The 19603-nt window shown below is 51.0% G+C and overlaps 1 protein-coding gene across 5 annotated transcripts; it reads left to right on the top strand.

Moving 5' to 3' along the window:
* The first annotated feature begins 291 nt into the window (after positions 1-291).
* Positions 292-15997, top strand: LOC105473092 (asialoglycoprotein receptor 2). Of its 5 annotated transcripts, none has more exons than XM_011726735.3 (9): positions 292-384; positions 1028-1204; positions 6594-6710; positions 6923-7018; positions 7563-7634; positions 9107-9193; positions 9273-9424; positions 15124-15230; positions 15579-15997. In XM_011726735.3, the coding sequence occupies exons 2-9, from the start codon at positions 1081-1083 to the stop codon at positions 15742-15744; spliced, it is 921 nt and encodes a 306-aa protein (XP_011725037.1). In that variant the 5' UTR covers positions 292-384; positions 1028-1080; the 3' UTR covers positions 15745-15997. The 5 variants fall into 5 exon arrangements, with proteins under 5 accessions (XP_011725037.1, XP_011725041.1, XP_011725025.1 ...); XM_011726739.2 differs by lacking the exon at positions 292-384 and adding an exon at positions 562-717 and having other exon boundaries at positions 1028-1147; XM_011726723.2 differs by lacking the exon at positions 292-384 and adding an exon at positions 563-717.
* Positions 15998-19603: the final 3606 nt, after the last annotated feature.

Raw genomic sequence — 19603 nt, 5'->3', positions numbered from 1 at the left:
TGGGGCGGGGTCTGGGCCGGGCGGGGTTCTCTGAGGTTGGATTCCTCCTGCAAGGAGAGCTGTTTTTCTGCAAAGCCCCTTCCTCCTCCTGCTGCAGTTTCTGGATTTGAGGGACTTTACTCCCCAGGAGAGTGAAGCAAGTAGGGCCAGAGCTGAGAGTCCGGGGGCTGAGCCCACAGGAAGCTGGGGTCTGTGGCTCAGCCGCCGGATTGGGCAAGAGTAGAGAACCGGTCCCTCTGATCCTGGTCAGGGATATTTGGAGACACCCACAGTTCTGGGAAATTCAGAGGCAGGAAGTGAAAGGGGGAGGAAGAGAGGGAAACGGCAAACTGCACCCCAGCCGCTCCTGGCCTGGCACCCCTTCCAAATGGTGCAATGAATGGGGTGAGTGGCATGTGGAGTTGAGGGCAGCCCAAGGGATGCCCCGTCTCTGGGAATAAGAACAGAGATGGCCCCGTCCCCTGCCCCCACCCCACCAATGAATTACAGCTCTGTTTCCTCTTCTGTTTACTGTCCAAAGTCCCAGGCCAGGAGGTGCCAGGTTAGAACTTGGACACTCAGACCCTCTGGTGCAGGCCTTGCCTGGACCAGCTCCTCCTCCACTCGCCTCTCCTCTATGAGCTCCACCTGCCCCAGTTCTCCTGGCTTTAACCCCTCCTTGGCCAAGGCCGAGATTGCCTGCGGGAGCTGGGTGTCCGAGCTCCACACCTCTCACAGGTGACTGAGGCTGGGGAGGCAACTGGGACGAGGATGTTTGGGAACAAGGAGGCCTTGGTTCAGGGACGGGGAGGACCCCGTGGGAAACTGTGGGGTGGTCTGGTCCATGAGCGTGGAGAGGGGTCTCCTGGCCAGGTCAAGGCCCAAGAGGTCTCCTGAGAAGGGACAGGACCCAGTGGGATTTCAAACCTCAGTCCAAACCCCCTGCCAACCTCAGATCCAACGCAGGCCACCACCCCGACCCCCTCTGACCCTGCATCCACCCCGTAGTCAGCCTCCGCGTGAATCTGCACCTCTGCCCCCGCCCCAGCCCTCAGAGCAACCTCAGCCCAGCCCAGCTCCAGCTCCAGTCCGGGCCCCATCATGGCCAAGGACTTTCAAGATATCCAGCAGCTGAGCTCGGAGGAAAATGACCATCCCTTCCACCGAGGTGAGGGGCCAGGGCCTCGCGGGCTGAATCTCAGGAGAGGAAATCCATCTTTGAAAGGCAAGTGTGCAGTGTCTGTGGCTTCGCTCCCCTCCGTCTCAGCTCGCGATCGCTTTGTCTCTTTGAGGTCTCTGCCGCACCCACTCTGTGAACAGGGACTGAGGAGGGCCGGGCACCCCCGCTTGTCCCCTCACCTCACCTTCCTGTCTACCCCAGGACCTCAGGAAAGGCATGTGCCCAGAGGTGTGGGGAGATCTGGACAATAACTTCCTGCCCTTCTCCCAACCCAAGAACACGTGTGCCCCGTGTGTGCATGTGCATGTATGTGCATATGAGGAATGCAGATTCAGCTGGGACTCGTGTGTGTGTGACTGTTGTGTGTGTGAGTGTGTGTATGCGCGTGAGAGCATGCATGTGTTGTGTGATGTGAGCATGTGTATGTTGTGTATGTGAGTGTGTGTATGTTGTGTGTGAGAGCGTGTGTGTTGTGTGTGTATGTTGTGTATGTTGTGCGTGTATGTTGTGTGTATGTTGTGTGAGTGCATGTATGTTGTGTGTGTGTTGTGCGTGTGTGTGTTGTGTGTGTATGTTGTGTGAGTGTGTGTGTATGTTGTGCATATGAGTGTGTGCATGTGTGTGTGTGTGTGAGTGTATGTGTGCATGTGTATGTAGAGGTGGGGTGAGTTGGGGTGGGTGGGGGACATGAATACAGAGAGATCCTGGATAGGGAGATCCTCCCCCTATCTCCCAAGACCCTTCCCTGGATCCTTCTCTAATAAATCTTGACTGAAGGATCCAAGTTTTTTGGAAATTTGTTTTTTAGAGACAGGAGTGTAGTGGCAGGATCATAGCTCATTGCAACCTCGAACTCCTAGGCTCAAGCCATCCTCCCACCTCAGCCTCCCACGTAGTTAGGGCTTATAGGTGTGCACTGCTGTGCCCGGCAAATTAAAAAATTTTTTTGAGAGATGGGGTCTTGCTATGTTGCCCAGGCTGGTGGGAAAAGATTTTAAGGCGAGAGAGATCTGAGCAATTCTAGGCAGCAGGGCAAGAGCCAGGGATGGAGGAGTGTCAGGTGTGTGGGTGCTGGTGGTGGAGCCGGGTTCCATGGAGGCAGGGGGGCAGGGGGGCAGGGGCTTGGAGCTTAGGAAGGGGATTGGTTAGTTGGGCTGGGAGGAGGGACTCCTCCTTCCTGAGGCTGGCTAGCTGAGGGAGGGCTGGTGCTGGGCAGGGCAAGGCATGGCACAGGAGGGACAAGTGGGCCCTCCGGGGAGCACTCAGGAACACCCGTAGCGTCTCCTCTCCCTGTAGTAGGCTGGCTGGACTTCTCAACAGGCGGTGGCCCCACAGGCAGAGGCCCTGTCTGCCTCACTCTCCTCTGCAACTCCAGTGCCCACACGGCGCGCGGCACATAGTGAACACTCAGAAAGAATATTGAATGCTGCTGAATCTTCTGAGGGTAAGAGAATTTAGAGTTTGAGCAGGAGGCTTGGAGAGAGGCCAGGATTTCTGAAATTAATGGGAGAGCCAGCTCACTTGAATGGACTGAGGGACACCAGTGAGGGGCCGTCTGAAGGGATGCAACCAAGTCACTGCGTTTCTCTCCAGCCGCCTGGGTGGTGGGGGCTGGGGCAGTGTCATCATGTGAGCTGACACTGATCGGTGGCTCGCCAGGGCGCATCTTCCACTCCTCCCAGCACTTGATTTTTTTCTGTTACCCATTTTTCTTTTAAAGACTTCAATTATACATGTAGGAATGGTCCCGCAGCTCACCCATGCTCTATTTTTTTATTATTTTTTTCTCCCGGTGTTTCATTTTATAGAGTTATAGATGTTCTTCAAGTTAACTAAATTTTCCCCTTCCCCTTCCCTTCCCGCTGCCCCTCCCCTCCCCCTACCCCTTTTCCCCTCTTCTCCCCTTCCCTCCCCTCCTCTTCTCTCCTTTGCTTTTTCTTCCTTCCCTCCCTTCTCTCTCTCTCTCTCTCTCTCTCTCTCTCTCTCTCTCTCTCTCTCTCTCTCTCATCTCACTCTGTTGCCCAGGCTAGAGTGCAGCTGCTCGATCACAACTCACTGTGGCCTCGACTCCTGGGCTCAAACGATCCTTGCACTTCAGCCTCCCATGTAGCATGTGGGTTTCATGTGCCACCACACCTGGCTAATTGAAAAATTTTTTTTGTAGAGACGGTTTCGCCACATAAAGGGGTTTTGCCATGCTGCCCAGACTAGTCTTGAACTCCTGGGCTCAACTGATCCCCCCGCCTCGACCTCCCAAAGTGCTGGGATTACAGATGTGATCCACAGTGCCTGGCCGTAAATTTTTCTTACGCATTTCTCATCTTCCATTATTTCCATCCAGTGTGTTTTTTCTTTTCTTTTTCTTTTTTTTTTTTTTTTGAGATGGAGTCTCGTTCTGTCACCAGGCTGGAGTACAGTGGCGTGATCTCGGCTCACTGCAAGCTCCGCCTCCCGGGTTCACGCCATTCTTCTGCCTCAACCTCCCGAGTAGCTGGGACTACAGGCACCCACCACCACGCCCGGCTAGTTTTTTGTATTTTTAGTAGAGACAGGGTTTCACCGTGTTAGCCAGGATGGTCTCGATCTCCTGACCTTGGGATTCGCCTGCCTTGGCCTCCCAAAGTGCTGGAATTCCAGGCGTGAGCCACCGCGCCCGGCCAGTGTGTGTTTTCATTTCAGACATTGTAGTTTTCATCTCTAGAAATTCACCTGGGGACTTTTAAATATCCTCCACAATTCTTCTTAATTTTTTGAACATAATGGGGTATGGCTATAATACCTGTTTTACCATCCTTGTCTGCTAATTCTAGCATCCGTGTCAGTTCTGGATCTCTTTTGAAATTTACGAACATCCTCCTTATGCCTTGTGTTTTCCGGTTTCATTGTATGCCTTGAAATCTTTTATTGACTATCCAACATTGTCAATTTCACCTTGTTGGGTGCTGGATATTTGTGTATTCCTCTAAATGTTCTTGGGCTTTGTTCTGGGATGCGGTTAAGTAACTTAGAGTTAGTTTGATCGTCTAAACTCTTGTTTTGGTCTCCTCAGACTCTCAGCTCCATCTCCTCAACATGGGGAGTCTCTTGGGCTCTGCCTGAATTCCCTTTCCTGGCCTGTAACCTGCAGACTCTCTCCAAGCAATAAGCTGGGGTGATCAGAGGGCTCATCTCGTTCGCTTCTTATCCCTCAGGGATCTTTACTCCTCCTTGCCTGATATCCAGAGTCTTGAAAGCTGTCATGTTCTATAGTTGTCTGTTTTTGTTTTGATTGTCTCTGGGGAGAGAAGAAATCTTCCCATCTTGGGCAGACCCCGTCTGTTAAGTTCAAACTTGCCTAAGAAGCACGTTACATATATATATACATATATATATATTTTTTTGAGATGGAGTCTCGCTCTGTCGCCCAGGCTGGGATGCAGCGGCCGGATCTCAGCTCACTGCAAGCTCCGCCTCCCGGGTTCACGCCATTCTCCTGCCTCAGCCTCCCAAGTAGCTGGGACTACAGGTGCCCGCCACCTCGCTCGGCTAGTTTTTTGTATTTTTTAGTAGAGACGGGGTTTCACTGCATTAGCCAGGATGGTCTCGATCTTCTGACCTCGTGATCTGCCCGTCTTGGCCTCCCAAAGTGGGATTACAGGCTTGAGCCACCGCGCCCAGCCCATGTTACGTATTTTAACTCATCTAATTATCCGAGCAATCCAATTGGGTAGCTAGGACTGTGATCTCCATTTTACACATGAGACAGTGGAAGCACGGAGAAACTGAATGCTCGTGCGTGATCTCAGAGCTACCTGGAGGCACAGCTGGGCTGCCTGTGGGCAGTCCGGTTTCAGCGTGGATGTACAGACACGTTGCTGGGCTGACCCAGCGTTACCCAGGGAGTTGGTAAGTCTGACTGGGAAGCAGGACAGGACCCTCTGAGTGGAGGGTGCTGAAAACAACAGTCAGGGACTCATCCGTGGAGGGTCAGCTTGGTGGGGAACACCGTGGTCCCGGGGCGCTTCTGGATGGAGAGGAATGCGAAGGCCTCGGAGGAAGTGATGGCGGCAGTGAGAGGGCGGGTGGGGCTGTGCTCAGAGCGGGAGTGGGCAGTGGAGGTGTCAGAGGCCTCCCTGGGTCGAATGGGGTCCTGAGTGTGGCTGCAGTCGGGGGAAGGTAGAAGTCATTGGTGTGCAAAAGATGAAGAGTTATGGAGAGTCACTTACAGGGGCAGTGTCTGACTCAGGACAGTGGCAGGAAGTGACCTGGGGAGGAAGATCTGGGCCCCTGACTGAGCCTCCCCAGGCTGTGGTCGTGCTGGGTGGGGGATGATAAGAATGAGAAGACAGGGAAGTCCACAGAGTCAGGGTCCAAGGCCAAGAAGGTGTTCTGTTTGCAGGTGGATGCTGCAAAGATGGGAGCTCAGGGCTGGGACAACTGGCGCTGCTCTGGGCCTGGAGGCAGCAGAGGGGGAGCCCAGCTCTGTGTGCAGGAAGACGTGGGTGTGTGAGTGTACGTGATGGGTGTGTCAGAAGGTGTTGGTGTGTGTATGTGTGTGGGAGGGTGTATGAATGTGTGCATTAGCATGTGCGTGCACATGTGAGAGTGGGTACAGCAGAGCATGGTCGTGAGTGTGTGCAAATGTGTGTTTTTGAGTGACGTGAGCAATGTGTGAGAGTGTGTGAGTGTGTGTGAGTTTGTGAGGGCATGTGAATGTATGTGTCAGTGCTGTCAGGGTGCAGATGGATCAAGGGGCGGGAGGGGTACCTGTGAGATGACCTCGGGCTGAGGGGAGCAAATTTAGTGTGGAATGAGCTTTCTAGGGGAGCGAGGGCGGAGGGCGCTGGGGAGGAGGCCTTGTGTGGTGGGGGATGAGGACAACAGGTGGGACCTGGAGGGTTGTGCTTGGAGAGTGGGCTATAGTGGAATGACCCAGACTTAAGGATCTCAATGGAATTTTGGAAGGGGAAGGATTGTTCCAGTATGGATTTTAGGAATAACACAGGGCCCAGCTGCTGGAGTCTCCAATCTGAGGGGACAGGGGCCTTAGAAGAGCTGAGACTAAGGTCCGAGATGATCTGGAGGCCTCTGCCACTGGCTGGATGGGAGGAAAACCATTCACAGGTTCCCCGTCTCAGGATGTGTGCCTAGGCAGGGCCGGGTCTGTCCCCCAGCCCCCTCTGTGTCTCCTGGTCCCCTAGCTCCAGGATCCGGGCTTTGCACACAGCTGATGTGAATATCCTGAGTCGTGTGCATGGGTGTGTGTGCACCAGGGTAGCTGCGTGTGTATATTTGTACATGGTAATATGGGTGCAAATGTGTAATGCTCAAATGCTGGGGTCAAAGCCTGCGATGACTCCCCCACGGCCCCAACCAATCCCTCCATCCAGGTTATGCCTCCTCAGGCTTCAGCACCCTGCCTTTACCCTCTGGCTCCTATGCCCCTCTCCCACAGGGCCACCTCCTGCCCAGCCCCTGGCACAGCGTCTCTGCTCCATGGTCCACTTCAGTCTGCTTGCCCTGAGCTTCAACATCCTGCTGCTCGTGGCCATCTGTGTGATCGGGTCCCAAAGTGAGGGTCACAGGGGCCAGCAGGGATGGGCAAGGGTGGGGAAAGAGACACGGGCAGTGGCGGGCAGTGACGGGGTGACGGGAGGGGAAGGGATGGAGGCGGGACGGAGCACAAGCTGGGGCAAATGCGGGGCCATTGAGGGGCCGGTCACACAGACGGTGATGGGGACACAGCCCCTCCACCTCATCCTGTCCCCACTGCCTCCTGACAAGGTGCACAGCTGCAAGCAGAGCTGCGGAGCCTGAAGGAAGCCTTCAGCAACTTCTCCTCGAGCACGCTGATGGAGGTCCATGCTCTCGGCACCCACGGTGAGGCGCTGGATGGCTGGGCTCTCGTTTATCCACACAGGTTTGCTGGGCTCAATGCTGAGTCTGCAACAGGGCTTTGTGGGGGTGCAGGCTGGGCAAGGCGTCCAGGAGCCCTGGGGGATATATAGGAGGGAGGCAGGTGGGGACGGAGGAGGCTCGTGCCAGGTGGAGAGGTTGGATCTGCTACACCCGGAGGCGAGGAAGTCACCATGTCTTGGGCCTGTGAGCAAATCGAGTGTGGCAGGAGCCCATCGGAGCGGGAGGCCGATAAGGGTGGCCAGAGAGGTGGGGAGGGGCCGGGCCATGCAGGCGAGCCGTGCTGACAGAGCGAGGCTTTATTTTGAGAAAATGGGGACCGATTGGAGGGATTGAAGCAGGAGAGTGGCCTGAGCTACTGTGGCAGTGCAGGGAGCCTGGGTGGGGTCAAGGAGGCCAGCAGGTGGACGCCTGCAACGCCCAGGACAAGGCACTGGCCCCCTGGTGCCCCAGCAGCATGAAGATGGAGGGAGGCTCAGCATGGAAACAGCTGGCTTTCGGCTTTCAGGAGGCAGCGTGGGTGACAAGATCACATCCCTAGGAGACAAGTTGGAGAAACAGCAGCAGGACCTGAAAGCAGGTCAGAGAGCCTCCGGGGTGTGTGCTCATGTGCGTGCATGTGTATGTGTGTGGTGTGTGTGTAGTGTGCACATATGTGTGTGTGCGTGTGTGCGCCTGCAAGTGTGTGTATCTGTCTCCATATGTGTGGTGTGGTATGTCATGGATCTGTGTGTGGTGTGTAGTGTGGTGTATATGTGTGTGTTGTGTGTGTACGTGTGTGGTGGTGTGTGTGATGGGTCTGTGTGTGGTGTGTAGTGTGGTGTATATGTGTGTGTGTTGTGTGTACATGTGTGGTGTTGTGTGTGATGGGTCTGTGTGTGGTATGGTGTATGTGTGTATATATGTGATGTGTGATTGTCGCTTGGTGTGTTTGTGTGTGTGATGGGTCTGCGTGTGGTGTGGTGTATGTGTGTATTTGTGTGTGTCTGTATATGTGTGTGTGATGGGTCTGTGTGTTGTAGTATCTGTAGTGTGTGTGTGGCGTGTCTCTGTCGATGTGGGGGTGTGTGTTGGTATGTGTCTGTGTGCGTGTGGTGTGTGGTGTGGTATATATGTGTATGTATGTATGTGGTCTGGGTGGCATGTCTGAGTGTGTGTGTGACGGGTCTGTGTGTGTGGTCTATGTGTGGTATACATGTCTGTAGTGTGTGGGTGTGTTTGTGGTATGGTGTGTGGTGTGGTCTATGTGTCTGGTGTGTATGTGTGTATGTGGTCTGTGTGGTATACATGTCTGGTGTATGTGTGTGTGGTATGGTGTGTGGTGTGGTGTGTGTGTGTGATGTGTTTAGTGTGGTCTATGTGTTGTGTTGTGTGTGTGGTGTGTGTGGTGTGGTCTGTGCATGGTATACATGTCTGTGGTGTGTGTTTGTATGGTATGGTGTGTGGTGTGGTCTTTGTGTCTGTGGTATGTGTGTGGTGTGTGTGGTGTGGTCTATGTGTGGTATACATCTGTGGTGTGTGTGTGGTATGGTGTGTGGTGTGGTCTATGTGTCTGTGGTATGTGTATGGTGTGGTCTATATGTGGTATACATGTCTGTGGTGTGTGTGTATGGTATGGTGTGTGGTGTGATCTGTCTGTGGTATGTGTATATGTGTGTGGTGTGGTGTGGTCTATGCATAGTATACATGTCTGTGGGGTGGGTGTGTGTGGTGTGGTCTATGTGTGTGTGGTATGCGTGTGCATGTGTGTGGTGTAGTGTATGGTGTGGTCTATACGTGGTGTACGTGTCTGTGGCGTGTGTTTGTGGGGTATGGTGTGTGGTGTGGTCTATGTGTCTGTAGTGTATGTGTGTGTGTGGTGTAGTGTGTGGTGTGTGGTGTGGTCTATGTGTGGTATGTGTCTGTGGTGTGTGTGTGTGTGTGGTATGCTGTGTGGTGTGGTCTATGCATGGTGTACGTGTCTGTGGGTGTATGTACTTCCCCAGCCACAGGCTGGAGCCTGGCAGGTGGGGACTGCGCCTGCCGGCCACACTTTCAGCCTATCTGTCCTAGATCATGACATCCTGCTCCTCCATCTGAAGCACTTCCCCGTGGACCTGCGCTTCGTGGCCTGCCAGATGGAGCTCCTCCACAGCAACGGTAGGGGTGGGGCCGTCTCCAGGCCCAGTGTGCCTGCCCCTCCGGCTGGATCTCATCCCCCTGCCCCCTGCCCCCTCAGGCTCCCAAAGGACCTGCTGCCCTGTCAACTGGGTGGAGCACCAAGGCAGCTGCTACTGGTTCTCTCGCTCCGGGAAGGCCTGGGCCGAGGCGGAGAAGTACTGCCAGCTGGAGAACTCACACCTGGTGGTCATCAACTCCTGGGAGGAGCAGGTGAGGCCACGCTTCCCACAGGCAGGAGGAAGCCCTTGGAAGGCAGGCTCTGGGAGGCTGGATCAGGCTTATTTTATCCTTTTTTTTTTTTTTTTTTTTTTTTTGAGATGGAGTCTCACTCTGTCACCCAAACTGGAGTGCAGTGGTGCGATCTTGGCTCACTGCAACCTCTGCCTCCTGGATTCACACCATTCTTCTGCCTCAGCCTCCCAAGTAGCTGGGACTACAGGCGCCCGCCACCACACCCAGCTAATTTTTTGTATTTTTAGTAGAGACGGGGTTTCACCGTGTTAGCCAGGCTGGTCTTAATCTCCTGACCTCGTGATCCGCCCACCTTGGCCTCCCAAAGTGCTGGGATTACAGGCGTGAGCCACCGCGCCCGACCTGTCCTTTGAATCTGAAAAAAGAGTCCAGAAGCAGAAGGAGAATTGTGGTGGAGCTCTGGCAGGTTCAGTGAAACAGCCATTGAATCTTTTTTTTTTTTTTTTTTAAATATGTTCAGCTTTCTGATCTAAAGCAGCCGTCGATTTTAAGAGGTGGGAGTTTGCAGCCTGGAGCTTGACAAAGAGACAGGAGCCAGGCAACCAGGTGATGTGGAGCAGGTCAGGAGACAGAATGAGAGACAGGATGACCGAAGGGGCCAGGACAGGGCGGAGAACACAGGGAAGGCAGTGAGAGTCCCTTCTTGCTATGCTGGCCTTCGGAATGCTGGTCACGTGGATGAAGGGAACCCAGCAGGCAGGAACCCCGTGACTCACCTGCAGAGGGTGACCGGTTCCCTCCAAGGTGCTCTGTCTCCCCTTCCCACGGCTGCTGCCAGACAGCAAAGTTCCTGGAGAAGAATCAGCCCATTAGAATAGACAGGACAGTTTTGGAAAAGGAGGGTAATAATGGTAACATTTACTGAGCACTTACTATGTGCTTTCATCCTTTCACTTCTTCAAATCCCACCATCCCAGGGCACAGGCGCTCATATTTCTCCCAGTATGAGGGAAGGGAGGATGTCAGCACTAAAGGGACAGAGACGTTAAGTAACTTGTCACACAGCTAGCGAGAGATGGGGCCACAATTGAGACCCACACAGCTTCTTTAGCCAGTGTTTTCAACTGCTACGTGCTGCCTTGGTACTGTGGGGTCTATGAGGGCCTTGTTCTGTATGAACTGGGAAGTTTTTTTTTGAGACGGAGTTTCACTCTTGTTGCCCAGGCTGGAGTGCAATGGCGCCATCTCAGCTCATTGCAACCTCCGCCTCCTGGGTTTAAGTGATACTCCTGCCTTAGCCTCCTGAGTAGCTGGGATTACAGGTTCATGCCACCGTGCCCAGCTAATTTTTGTATGTTTAGTAGAGACAGGGTTTCACCATTTTGGCCAGGCTGGTCTTGAACTCCTGACCTCAAGTGATCGGCCCACCTGAGTCTCCTAAAGTGCTGGGATTCCAGGCGTGAGCTACTGTGCTTGGCGTGAACTTGGAAGTATTTTAATGCCACAGTAGTTAAGCCATGTGATACAGGGGCCAGAATATATGTATTGTTTGCATGACATCAGGCTCTGTTAGTGCTTGACAGCATAGAGTGAGTACAAACATATTTTGCTTTACTGGTCAGGTTGAACTTGCCAGCATTTAATCAGGTTTGACCTATAAAAATGTCAGTTTCATGCAGTTCAACCTAAGATCTCAGTGCTCTGTGATTTGGCACACAGTAAGCTCATGGTCACTACAACTTCGTGGCAGATGATGCTTTCGTCATTATGAAGCCACCATGTGGCCCACTTAATGCTTTTTGCATTGAATTTATCTGATATATAAATACCACAGTCCTTGATTTTTTTTCACTTGCACTTGCTTGCTGTATCTCTGTCCATCCTTTCGTTTCTTACCTTTTCAAATCTCTGTTTTAAATTAATGATTCTCAGTCTTGACTGTACATTGTAATTTCTTCAAGAGTTAAAAAAAATATCGACTCCTGGATCTCGCCCTTAAAAATGCTGATTTAGGCCGGGTGCAGTGGATCACGCCTGTAATCCCAGCACTTTGGGAGGCCGAGGCAGGCGGATCATGAAGTCAGGAGTTTGAGACCAGCTTGGCCAAAATGATGAAACCCCGTCTCTACTAAATATACAAAAATTAGCTGGGCATGGTGGTGGGTGCCTGTAATCCCAGCTACTTGGGAGGCTGAGGCAGGAGAATCACTTGAACCCGGGAGGCAGATGTTGCAGTGAGCTGAGATTGCGCCATTATACTCCAGCCCGGGTGACAGTGTGAGACTCAGACTCAAAAAAAAAAAAAAAAACTGATTTAAATTAATCTTGGCTTCATCCTGGATCATTCCCTGAAGGGTACCATGGGGCAGCTAAGCTTAAGGTATTTCTCCTGTATAGGTTTTTTTGTTCTGTTTGTTTTTGAGACAAGATCTGGCTCTATTGCCCAGGTTGGAGTGCAGTGACATGATCTCAGCTCACTGTAACCTGTGCCTCCCAGGCTCAAGGGATTCTCCCACCTCAGCCTCCTGAGTAGCTGGGACTGCAGGTGCACACCACCACACCTGGGTAGTTATTTGTATTTTTAGTGGAGACGGTGTTTCGCCATGTTGCCCAGGCTGGTTTTGAACCCCTGGCCTCAAGCGATTCGCCTGCCTGGGCCTCCCAAAGTGTTGTGATTACAGGTGTCTGAGCCACTGTAATCCAAAAACTGTGCCTGGCAGGTTTTGTTTTTGATGTTTAAAATCTAATAAGTACCTTTTCTTTCAATAGGTGAATGTCTCATTTATATTTTAATAGCTATGTTTAATTCTAGTCCTTTCTTTTTTCTGCTTTACATGCTTTTTAATTTCTTACAATTGCTGTGTGAGAGGTGTTCTTTTTGTTTTCTCCTTTATGGCATTTTGGAAGCTATGTAGTTTATTTAGAGTTATTCCAGTGATTGCTTGTATAACTTTAATAGGCTGAAAATTATTGGCTTTGAAAACTAAAAGTTTGTATAACTTCCATAGGAAAGGTGAGGAGACCAGGACACCTCTTATTCCCATGTGTCTGTGTCTTTCCTTTCCTAGGTTGCTTAAGTGTTTTATCTGAAAATTTTTTTTTTTTTTTTTTTTTTTTTTTTTTTTTTTTGAGACTGAGTCTTGCTCTCTCGCCCAGGCTGGAGTGCAATGGTGCAATCTTGGCTTACTGCAACCTCCGCCTCCCAGGTTCAAGCAGTTCTCCTGCCTCGGCCTCCCAAGTAGCTGGGGTTACAGGCATGCGCCGACACACCTGGCTAATTTTGTATTTTTAGTAGAAATGGGTTTTCTCCATGTTGGTCAGACTGGTCTCAATTCCCGACCTCAGGTGATTCACCTGCCTCTGCCTCCCAAAGTGCTGGGATTACAGGCGTGAGCCACCATGCCTGGGCTTTTTTATTTTTTAATGTAGCTCAAACTTTTCAGTTCCTTTCCTTATCATGTTCTCTCTCTCTCTCTCTTTTTTTTTTTTTTTTGATATCTTCTTTCATGTTTTATGTCATTCTTTTTTTTTTTTTGAGACGGAGTCTCGCTCTGTTGCCCAGGCTGGAGTGCAGTGGCCGGATCTCAGCTCACTGCAAGCTCCGCCTCCCGGGTTTACACCATTCTCCTGCCTCAGCCTCCCGAGTAGCTGGGACTACAGGCGCCCGCCACCTCGCCCGGCTAGTTTTTTGTATTTTTTAGTAGAGACGGGGTTTCACCGTGTTAGCCAGGATGGTCTCGATCTCCTGACCTTATGATCCGCCCGTCTCGGCCTCCCAAAGTGCTGGGATTACAGGGTTGAGCCACCACGCCCGGCCTTATGTCATTGTTTTTAAAATTTTTCGAGTATGTAAAGAAACTGTTCTCCAACATCCCCTCATATTCTGAAACAAGGCTTCTTTTCAAAGTCTATTTTTCACCTCTCTTTTTGATATCACAATTCTTTTTTCCTCTACCTCATCTTCCTCTTTCTTTTTGGGGGCATAAGTTTCGTGTCGATTTTCTCTGTTACTTTTATGAATGGGCACAATGCTTTCTTTCCGATGGTTCACCCAGGAAAAGGGGAATGAATTATCCTGGACCGTCTTCTCTGATCATCTGGCACGATCTGATTCCTTCTCTCAGTCTTTAACACAGAGGGCCGAGTGCTGCTAATTTGTAATCTCTGCTCAGTTGTTCCGTTACTTTTTTTTTTTTGAGACGGAGTCTCGCTCTGTCACCCAGGCTGGAGTGCAATGACACCATCTCCGCTCACTGCAAGCTCCGCCTCCCAGATTCATGCCATTCTCCTGCCTCAGCCTCCCGAGTAGCTGGGACTACAGGCGCCCGCCACCTCGCCCGGATAATTTTTTGTATTTTTAGTAGAGATGGGGTTTCACCGTGTTAACCAGGATGGTCTCGATCTCCTGACCTCATGATCCGCCCGCCTCGGCCTCCCAAAGTGCTGGGATTCCAGGCGTGAGCCACCGTGTCAGGCCAGTTGTTCCGTTGCTGGTGGTGATGGGAGGGAGGACTGGCAGCAGGTAGCAGCACATAGTGTGTCTCCAGGCACTTTCTCTCCAACTCCGTTGAGTCCTCTGAATTTGGGGAGCAGCCTCACCTGCCTCAGGACTGCCCCTTCACGCATGGGACATTGTCCTGTTTGTGGGATTCCAGGATTTAGGGATGCCACAGTTTCTGGTGCTCAATCAGATGAGGTGAATAACTGCAACCTTAGTTGTTTTTCTAGAGGGTGGGAGTAGAATTAGGCAATTGTCCTTCCAATACTACTGGGGCCCCTTCACAGGCTGTCAGAGGGAATTGTTAACTGTGCACATTGCTCAACGGATCCATCCCTCTGCTTCCTCCACAAAATCAGGTGACCACACCTTCCCCTCCTACCCTACTGAACCGCAGGACTTAGGTCCCCAGGAACAGCTGTATGTGTAAGAGAAAGCCAGTTGGAGGGGCTGCCATGCTGGGAGTGTGGGTGTGTGTGAGTCCCGGGGAGCTGTCTGCAGGCTCGAAGGCCACGTTCACCCAAGCCCCTGTCAACTGGCTGACTGGGCTGCTTCCTCACACCCCAGGCGTCTCCCTATTTTCCCCCATTGTCAGACTCCGTGTAGCTAGATCATAATGGGGTCTGAGCTTAGAAGCTCCTGGGCCTGACACATCTCATAGAAGCTACCATAGAAGTGAGAGCTGCCAGGGGCCGAGGTACTTGAGAGGCGAGTGAAGCTGAGATCTTTAGTGGGTCTGGGGTCTGGGGGGCAGTAAGAGCAGGGACCAGGTTGGGATCCCAGGAGTTCGAAGCTGTGGGCAGAAGACAGGGAGAGAACTGGAGCTTGGGTAGAGCCATAAGCCGGGAATGAAGGGGGACACTGGGCCAGGGCTGTGAACAGGGGACGGTGGCCACTAACTCAGGTACAGGATTGGCTCTCTGTCTCTGCAACTCCCTGCAAAGTGTGGTCACTGCAGTGCCCATCTTAGAGGGCTTCGAAGGATTAAATGAGATCGTCTTTGCACAGACAGCACAACGTCTAGCCCAGCAAATGTGCGCTGAACAATAGCTAGAGTGACAGAAGGAAAAGCTAGGAAGCAGCCTTGTTGGGAGCTGATGCTTCAGCCTGGGGGCAGATCAGGCTGGGGAAGGCTGAGGGGGGCCACAGTTCCATGCCTGCGTGGAGGGAGGATAAAGGCCCAAGAGACTGTAAACTTCCTTCTTGCCTGTGTTTCCAGAAATTCATTGTACAACACACGAACCCCTTCAATACCTGGATAGGTCTCACGGACAGTGATGGCTCCTGGAAATGGGTGGACGGCACAGACTATAGGCACAACTACAAGTAAGTGGCTTCTTCCCTCATCTCCTTGTTAGATTTCTCTGGGGACAGCCCCCTTGGCCTTTTATGCCAAGCCACCCTGACTCATCCCTCAGGTACCAAATTCCCCAGTCCTCTCCTCCCCAGACTCCCAACCCCTCCAAAGCTGCGCTTTTCTGGGCTGGGGGTGAGGGTTGCTGGGACTGGGGATAGGAAGCATCTTTCTCTGCGGTTGGGTTCTCCTCAGACTGGGTCGCAGGGCACACCCCAGCTCCACTCTCAGCCTTCAAGGAGAATGGTCGTGAAGAGGATGATGGGTAAGTCGCTTTCTTACCACTGTGGCAGAGTCTGAGTTTTCTCTTGCCTCCTTAGGAACTGGGCTGTCACTCAGCCAGATGATTGGCACGGGCATGAGCTGGGCGGAAGTGAAGACTGTGTTGAAGTCCGGCCGGATGGCCGCTGGAACGATGATTTCTGCCTGCAGGTGCACCGCTGGGTGTGTGAGAAGAGGCGGAATGCCACCGGCGAGGCAGCCTGACCCCAGCACACCTCTGTCTAACCCATACCCCACACCTGCCCAGCTCTGGCTTCTCTGTTGAGGATTTTGAGGAAAGGAAGAAACATTAAGACAGGGGTATGGGGAAGAGCTGAGTAAAGAGAGAAAGGAGGTAGTTTAAGAGTCCCTGACCCTGGAGGGCTGAGATCCCACCTCCTTCTGTAATTCATTGTAATTATTATAATTGTCAGCCTCTTCAATGGAGTAGGAAAGAAGAAACAAATGCTTGAATCTCTTTGTGGCCTGGTTATTGGGAACTGAGAAACACAGCATGCAAAGAGGAGGGAGAGGGGAGAGTATAGAAGAGGCAAGGTGTGCGTCCCAGACAGCTGCCCCTTGGTCCCTAATCCCGAGGGACATTGGTCAGGGAAACGGGAAAGGGGCTTGGAACAGATGGGCTTAGTGGCTGGCACCGGTGGGAAAGGGGTCAGCTGGGCTGTGGCTGGAGGGTCCGCCTGGCTCCCAGGGCTCCCAAAGGAAGCATCTTTCTCTGCCGTTGGGTTCTCCCCAGACTGGGTCGCAGGGCACACCCCAGCTCCACTCTCAGCCTTCAAGGAAGATGGTTATGAAGAGGAGGATGGGTAAGTCGCTTTCTTACCACCACAGCTCTCTCTTTTTTTCCCCAAGCAGATCTAGACATATCTCCAACACAGGGTGTCCCCAACAGTCTCCACAGTGGACAAAATTCCCGCTCCAAGAACATTCTGAAACTGACCTTAAAAAGATTGTTCATCCTTTATTAATTAATTAATTATGGAGTCTTGCTCTGTTGCCCAGACTGGAATGCAGTGGTGCGGTCGCCGCTCACTGCAACCTCCACCTCCCGGGTTCAGGTGATTTTTCTGCCTCAGCCTCCCGAGTAGCTGGGATTACAGGCGTGCGCCACCATGCCCAGCTAATTTTTGTATTTTTAGTAGAAACAGGGTTTCGCTATGTTGGCCAGGCTGATCTCGAACTCCTGACCTCAGGTGATCTGCCCGCCTCTGCCTCCCAAAGTGCTGAGATTACAGGCATGAGCCACCGGGCCTGGCCCCATATTTTTTAATTTTTAAATTATAGAAGTAATACATTCTATTAGTAAAAAATGTTTTAAATCACACACACACACACACACACACACACACACACACACACACACACACACACACACGAGTGTCCTCTCAGTCCTCCCTCATCTCCCCAGAGTCAGCTCTTTCCTATGTCCCCTGCCAGAGCCCTTCCTGTGTGCATGAGTAGATGCAATATTATGTCACTACATAGTGCCTGTTCCGCTTCGCAGTGTCTGGTGGACATTAATCTAATCTATGCCATTACCTGGCAGGTTTTACCTCCTTGGATTTAGCAGCTGTAGAGAATTCCAAGTAGGGATGTAGGATACATTATGTCATCATTCCCTGCGGGGGCAAGTAGTTACCACTTTTGTTTCTTTGTTTTCACATAGAATGTTTCCAAGTAATTTTTTGCTCATAACCTTGTGATAGGTCAAGTTTTCAGTTGCAACATTTTCTAGGATTGCCCCTTCAAAATGTACAGGATTGGGATTAAATTTAAAAAATCGTAGGCCGGGTGTGGTGGCTCATGCCTGTAATCCCAGCACTTTGGGATGCAGAGGCGGGCGGATCATGAGGTCAGAAGATCAAGACCACGGTGAAACCCCGTCTCTACTAAAAATACAAAAAATTAGCCTGGCATGGTGGCAGGCGCCTGCAGTCCCAGCTACTCGGGAGGCTGAGGCAGCAGAATGGTGTGGACCCGGGAGGCGGAGCTTGCAGTGAGCCAAGATCGCGCCACTGCACTCCAGCCTGGGCGACAGAGCGAGACTCTGCCTCAAAAAAAAAAAAAAAAAAAAAAAAATCGTGAAAATAGGCTGGGCGCAGTGGCTCACGCCTGTAATCTTAGCATTTTGAGAGGCTGAGGTGGTGGATCGCCTGAGCGCGTGTGCGCGCGCACACACACACACACACACACACACACACACACACACACACACACACCCCAGCTGGAGGTGGTGGTTCATGCCTGCAGTCCCAGCTGCTTGGGACGCTGAGATGGGGGGATAGTTTGAGCCCGGGAAATTGAAGTTGCAGTGAGATATGACTGCGCCACTACACTGCAGCCTGGGTAAGAGAGCGAGATCCTTTCTCAAAAAATAAATTATGGAAGTAATAAAACTCTAAAGTTTTCTAGGACTAGAATTTTTATAGAAAATTAGAAGTTTTATAAAATCTATAAAACTAGAAGTATAAAGTCTGTAAGACTAGAAGTTTTATAGGGCTATAGGTTACTTGACCTGCCCCCTTTAGCTCCTCTTACTGCCTGGAGAAACTGCTTTCAGTGGTTCTAGCTGTTTCTTTAGTACTGACATCTGCAGTTCTAAGTAAGACACACGAACTGATATTTCATCTTTGTATCAATTGTAGACATTATTTAGTCCTTTGTATCAATTGTAGACATTATTTAGTCGCCATCATGTAAACGAGGTAAAATCTTCCCAGGTAGTCTACAGTTTGTATTTAAATACTACTTTAAAATTTGTATCAGTTGTATCTGTGTCAATATTGTTACTGCTGAATCAACTACTATAATCTGATTACACTTCCTTTCTTGCACAACTCTCCTTTCTTCTGAAATTTATCAGTGTTCCATTTAAAAAATTTGCCTCATATTCTTTGAACTTATTGCTGAGTCTTCCTGAACTATAAAAAGCTTGACAATATGATTTTTCCAGATGTGCAAACCAGTCATATAATCAGTATTTTAGTTGTATTTGATGTACTTTTTCCTAGAGCCAGAGAAGTGATTCCAAGTTTTATGGGGCCTGAGGTGTACACAATTTTGGGGAGCCCTCTGTAAGAACAATTACAAAATTATGCATATAAAATTAAGCATAAAAATTACCATTTATTTAAATTTAAAAAATCACAAATTTCAAAAGCAGAAAGCTACCAGAAACATCACAGAATCTAGAAAATGCTATTATATATATACATATATATAAATTTTGTGTGTACATATACATATATATGTGTATAAACGCACACACATCTATACATATATTTTTGAGACAAAGTCTCGCTCTGTCACCCAGGCTGGAGTGCAGTGGCATGATCATGGCTCTCCGCAGCCTCAAACACCTGGGCTCAAGTGATCCTTCCACTTCAGCCTCCCAAGTAGCTGGGACTATAGGTGCATCCCACCACGCCTGGCTAGTTTTTACATTTTTTTTATAATGACAAGGTCTCACTAAACTGGGTTCAAGACCAGAAGGCCTTCTGGTTCAAGACCAGTTTGAGCCTCCTGGTCTCAAACTCCTGCGCTCAAGTGATCCACCTGCCTCAGCCTCCCAAAGTGCTGGGTTTCCAGGTGTTGTTACAGGTAGATAGGCATGAGCAGGCAGGAGGGGGCTTTCCCACCCACTAGGAATGTTGGGTGATGGTTCGGCAATGATCACATCGCCTCTCTAAAAGTGATAAATTGGTAGCTGGTGTCAGGGAGAGGCCATTTCCTGAGGGACAACACCTGTTGCACTGAAGTGTCGACTGAATGCAGATTCCAGGGAGAGGCAACTTCCCGGGCACCCACATTAAGAGACAAAATGAGCCAGGCGCGGTGGCTCACGCCTGTAATCCCAGCACTTTGGGAGGCCAAGGCAGGCGGATCACGAGGTTAGGAGTTCGAGACCAGCCTGGTTAATATGGGGAAAACCCCTGTCTCTACTAAAAATAAAAAAATTAGGCCGGGCGCGGTGGCTCACGCCTGTAATCCCAGGATTTTCGGAGGCTGAGGCAGGCGGATCACAAGGTCAGGAGATTGAGACCATCCTGGCTAACATGGTGAAATC

Source organism: Macaca nemestrina, chromosome 17 (genome assembly GCF_043159975.1).
Source record: "Macaca nemestrina isolate mMacNem1 chromosome 17, mMacNem.hap1, whole genome shotgun sequence".
In the NCBI taxonomy this organism is placed as follows: Eukaryota; Metazoa; Chordata; class Mammalia; order Primates; family Cercopithecidae; genus Macaca; species Macaca nemestrina.
Note: the sequence above shows the minus strand (reverse complement) of the source record. Positions and strands in the feature narration are given on the sequence as shown.